Below are 5,944 nucleotides of genomic sequence, written 5' to 3' on the forward strand. Positions count from 1 at the left end.
AATAGACTTAAAAATAGTCAGATTTGTAATAATCAAATGAATCTTGAACTGATCTTAAACTCTGTTTTGAAAATTTAAAAGAGAAGAATATCAAAGCTGATAATTCATCTACACTGAGTTCCTGCTTATATAAATATTCATGGCAATGAATTGGCTAATTTAGCTGTCAAAAGGGGTTCAGAATTAAGCAGATCTATTGAAAAAATTGTATCCTGATCTTTTATAAAGAGAAAAATAAAAGAATCTTATTTAGACAAGTGAAATGAAAGCTGGCAGAAACAAAAGAAGAGTATATATTATTCAAGATTTAAAACAAAACTCAAGTGAAAATCTTGTTCAATCAAATATAAAAAGACAATATTCTCATCTACAATATAGCTGAAACTAGAACATGACTATTTCAAATCTTATATGCAAAGATTTGATGATAGATTTGATTCAATAGAATGCTCATTCTGCAATACAAATGAAAATCCTGAGTATATTGTAATACACTGTGCATTATACAATAGTCTCAGAGTCAGATTGAAAGAGAAGTATAATCTAAATCAATTAAATATAAGATTCTTATTCTCAACTGAGACAGGAATTAAATACTTAATAGACTTTCTATCAGAAACTTCAGCAGCTATAAGAAAATGGCTAAATTCAGAAATATCTGAATATGAAGAGAAGGAAATTAATCAGATATAGTCTGTTAAAACAGCTATACACTATCTTTTAATACTTTGTTTTATTATAGTCTCTCTTTACTTTTTCTTTTCTATTCTTTTCTGTTCACTTATTTAATATGTCTATCTTTAAGACTTTATTCTCTTTTTCTTTGTCATGATATTTTCAAATAGTTTCAAAGTATCAGAAGGTGTTAAAATACTGCAATTTATAAAGAGTATTTATATTCTGAGCTCGAACTTTCTGATTTTACATATCTGAAATTGATAAATGTATAATAGTTGACTTTATAGACATTGAAAAAACCCTGAGAACTAAAAGTTCTCAGATAGATGTTATAGTCTCTGACTTCATACATCTATAATTGAAGAATAATAATAATAATAATAATAGAGAAGAATATTTTCTTTTCACATTTTATTAAACAAGATTTTCACTTGAGTTTTGTTTCAAATTTTGAATAATGTATACTCTTCTTCTAATTCTGTCAGTTTTCATTTCACTTATTTAAACAAGATTTTTTTCACTTTCTCTTTATAAAACATTAGAATACTGTTTTTTGAAGAGATCTGTTTAATTCTGAATTTCTTTTTACAGCTACATCAGTCATTTCATTGCTATGAATATTCATATAAGTAAGAACTCAGTGTAGATAAATTATCATTTTTAATATTCTTCTTTTTTTAATTTTTATCACAGAAATTAAAATCAGTTCAAGGTTAATTTGAGTACTATAAATCTGACTCTTACTTAGTCTTGTTAAAGTAGTTTTTTTATCAGAGAATATTTATACTTCTTTTCAACTAGTTTCTCTTTTATAAGATTTTATTTTAATAAGTGTCAAAGCTTTCACTATTGTAAATAATTCAGTATTAAAAACTTCAGATTCACTTTCTAAATTACATTATTATTATTATTATTATTATTCAATTATAGATGTATACAGTCAGAGACTATGATTTCTACCTGAGAACCTTTAGTTCTCAGAGTTTTTCCTATATCTATAGAGTCAACTATTATACACTTATCAATTTCAGATATACAAAATCAGAAAATTCCAGCTCAGAATATAAAAACTGTTTATAAATTACAGTATTTTAACATCTGCTGATACTTTGAAATCATTTGAAAATATCATAACAAAGGAAAAGAGAACAGAACATAGTCTTAAAGATAGACACATTAAATAGATAGATAGAAAAGAACAGAAAGAAATAAGTACAGTAAAAAGAGCTATAGAACAAGATCTCTGCAGTTTACATCTTAAGCTATATACATATTTTAACACTCTATATAACTGATCACTGTCTTCATTCTCTCAGACTCACTTCAGAGATTATTATTCTCTCTAAAGAGCTGTCACTCAGCTAGCTCCTGTAACTAGCTTATTTATAAGTGAGATTCTCACTAAGAATAACATCAGAGCTACTCAATTCTAGTTAAATCTCTAATCTTTCAGCTATTAATCTCAGTATTTCAGTCTATTAATTGACTGTCACAGTCTTGCTTACACTAATCATCTATTAAAAGTGTCTAGATCTTGTCTCATCTAGATTCTTACTAGACTCAGAGTCTTCTAATCAGATAGTTTTTAAATCTTATTTCTCAGAAGTGAGTGTCTAGAGTGAAAGAGATGAGATCTGATCAGTTAAGCTTGATAATAATTCACTATTCTGTAGACACTCTAGATCTCAATCACTCTAGTACTGATCTAACTTGAAGTGCCTGAGAAACTGTTAATTCTAAGATCAGTGAGAATTAGCACTCAGGAATTCCAGAATGAATATTTTAAGCTTAATAATAATTCACTATAGTGCACCTGAGGATCTCTGATACTGTTTTATAACTTAACAGTGAAAGCTGTGATTAAGATGACTCTCACAGAGTTTGAACCTGCCCTCTCTTAACATTCATTCCCTGAAGAGAAGGCCGCTAATTGAGGCTTCATGATAGTGTAGTTAACTACTACGCCACCGGGCCTTCTAAATTACATGAATCTGAGATAAAATTAATATTATCTTCAGTATAAGTAATATCTGCATTTAATTTATTTAAATTCTCACTTTTTAAGATATCTGAATAAATCAAAATTGAGTTTTATATATTAATTACAGTTATTCTTTTTAAATACTGTTTATATTCTCTCTTTTTAAATACTTTACTGATTTGTAAGTCTATGCGAGATTTCAGCTTTTCTTTTCAGAGAGATATTTTCTCATGATCAATTTTCTCAATATTTAGTAAAGAAAATTGATTTTTAATCAATAAATATAGTTTATATAGTTGAGAGAGTATTTTCTTTGAAGAATTGCTTTCATTTTAATCAAGAAATATATTGCAATTCAGTTCATTTTCACAGTTGATTACAGAAAATAAAGAAGAAACTCTTTCTCTGATTATATAATCTAAACTTATTTTTATATCTCTCAAAGTATAGTTTATACAGGCTTTCTCACATCTTATAGTAGATGAAGAAATTGAAGCTTCAACTTCTATTGTTTTAATAGAAGATGATTTAAATATTTCTAGAATTGTTTGTAAAACTCTATTTTACAGACTTTGAAACAGTTCAGTGAAATTCCTTTTATTATTCTACTAAATTTAAACTTTATAATTCACTACTGAGATGATACAGATTATATATAATTTTTTAATAGCTTGAAAGAATAAATCTTTTGCTGTATTTAATAGTTTAATTTCATTATTCAGTAATCTTTCTGCTTTGATAATTCTTTGTTAAATATAATATTTAAAATTTAACTTGAAGTTTAACTATACTTTCAGTCATTTGATATTTAAACTGAGTTTAATTCCTTCATTTAAAAGTGTTAAACTTCGTTTTTTCTCATTGAATCTGAGAAAAACATGAATTAACTCAGTTTTATCTATAGTAAATTGAATATAATTAATATCTGCTTTAATAAAAATTTTCTTTACTGCATTTTCAATCACTTCTAACTCTTTTTTAATTGTTGTTAAACTGTAAACTTGATTAATATTATCTATATAGCTTGAAAATCTTATTATTTTCATCTCTTTATTCTGGCATAAATACACAGTGTATATTGCAAATAAAACAGATGAGATTGAAGATTTTTGAGATACTTCTACTTTTATCTCAGTTTTATCTTATTTCATTTCATCAAAAAATAATTGTATAATTCTTTTAAATATAAAATAATTTATTTATTTTATTAAAAAACTGATAATTTTCATATTTTTAAAGTATGAATTATTTTTGACTTTGAAACATGATCAAATGCATTTTTTATATTTGTAAAAACTGCAGTTGAGATCAGATCTTCATTCTTTGTTATTTAAATATTATAAACAATTGAAACAAAAGTGTTAATTACAGAATACTGTTTTTTACTTTCTATTTATTTATTATACAGAAGAGAATCATTAATAGAGCTTATAAAAGATAATTTAATATCTATTATTTTTTTAAAAAATCTTTCTCAGACAGTTAAATAGAGATATTACTCTATATAACTTAGAGATTGAAGCTTTTCTATTTAATTTTATAAGAATCTCTTTTCAGTGGCTTCACTTCAGCATTGAGAATGATATTTATTTTTCAAGAGATTAAAAAAGAATTCAAAACATTCATTCTTCAAGTATGAATATGTATTTTGAATAATTGAATAATTGATTGAATCAGAACCTGTAGCAGTTTTAATTAAACTTGAGAAAATAGCTGACTTCAATTATGTTGTATAAGCTCAGATCATTCTCAGTCATTCTCATTAATATATTCATTGAATAAAATGTTCTTTCTTTCTGAATCTGATAAATTTTAAAAGAGAATTCTTATAAATGCTTGATATTTTTCTTCAAAAGATTTTGCTGTATATAATTCATTCTGAAATTCATATTTTAGAGTTAAAAGTTCTGCTACATTTCTTGTTTTAATATTATTAAAGACTTTAACAACTTCTTTTTCTTATACTTTTTCAAGAAACTTGTTTGAACACTTTGTTTTAGTGTTTTTGAGATTCAAAGGTTGCTCGAGTCAGCATATAATTACAGGCATACGCCGGCTTCTTATATATATTATACTAAATTAATTAGTGACTGCTATGACCTCTTTACATTTGTAAGCATGTTCAGAAGCAGCTGTGTTATTATTTAGTGATTATACATTCTTCTAAATTACATTCTCTCTCATCAGATTCAGTCACACTTATATAATCATAATATACACTCTAGCTTCATGCAGATTAGTGTGTTACTAGTGTTTATAATTACATAGTCTATCTCTGATTCAGCTAGCATTCTGCATACACTCTCACAAAGAAACTTTCACTATATTACATCACTTATTCACTAACTTTTTTCATTCTTCAATTATCTTCTTTATTATCATCATTATTAAACATTATTAGCTTATTTAATATTTCTATCTCTTCTTTTATTTAACATCTTTTATTTATCTATCTATTATATTATATATGTTTCTGATGATAACTCTCTGTTTCTACAACAAGTGTTACTGTAGTACTTATATCAGACAGTTCATTAACAGTAAGTGTAATACATTGTAGAATATGATCAGAACTTGTTTATCTTCTAACAATTATCAGAATATACTATTATAAATGACATATCTTCTTTATCTTATACATTCTTAACTTTCTTTTTTCAGTAAGCATCTGATCATGTTTCCTGGCACAATTTTCCTTTATAAATGCAGATACTGATATGTTTGTTTTTATTTATATAGAATCTTCATATATTGACAGATTCATGTCTGTTAATGATTGTGAACTCAATGTTGAATTGTTGATTAAGAACTTGAAGAATGTGATAATAAAGAAATTATCTGTGATATATATAACTGAGTCTTCTGTGTCTATCTCTTTCTCTTCTACTGCTTCTTCTAAATCTTCTACACTTGCCCCTGTGTTCTGTTCTCCTGCTCCCGCAACCCCGGGTTCTGCTACTCTCACTTCTGCTACTTGTGTCTCTGCTATCTCTGCCACTGCTTCTGCTTTTATTATCAACTCTCCCTGTTTCAAGAAGATGGTGTATAGGCTTGATAAATCACATTTATCAGTATGTATACTTTCATTCTTTTTATCAACTTCTAGAATAATTTATTGCATGAAGATGATGTATAATATGACTATCTGAAGCTCAGTTGCAGATGCTGATTATTTCATTTATTTTAAGTATTTATAATGAGATAATTATTTATTTATACTGAAAAATCATCTCTCTTCTCAACAGTGTTAAGATTATAAGTCATTTCTTTTTTCATCTTTTCTTT

General features: G+C 26.0%; 1 protein-coding gene across 1 annotated transcript; it reads left to right on the forward strand.

Moving 5' to 3' along the window:
• Positions 1-5,398: 5,398 nt before the first annotated feature.
• Positions 5,399-5,730, forward strand: BDBG_18115 (uncharacterized protein; the record flags this gene model as incomplete). Its single annotated transcript, XM_031725696.1, has 1 exon — positions 5,399-5,730. A coding segment is annotated over one exon (332 nt), but the record flags the coding sequence as incomplete, so codon positions are not given.
• Between the last annotated feature and the right edge of the window lie 214 nt (positions 5,731-5,944).

This window comes from Blastomyces gilchristii, assembly GCF_000003855.2.
Source record: "Blastomyces gilchristii SLH14081 genomic scaffold supercont1.85, whole genome shotgun sequence".
NCBI lineage: Eukaryota > Fungi > Ascomycota > Eurotiomycetes > Onygenales > Ajellomycetaceae > Blastomyces > Blastomyces gilchristii.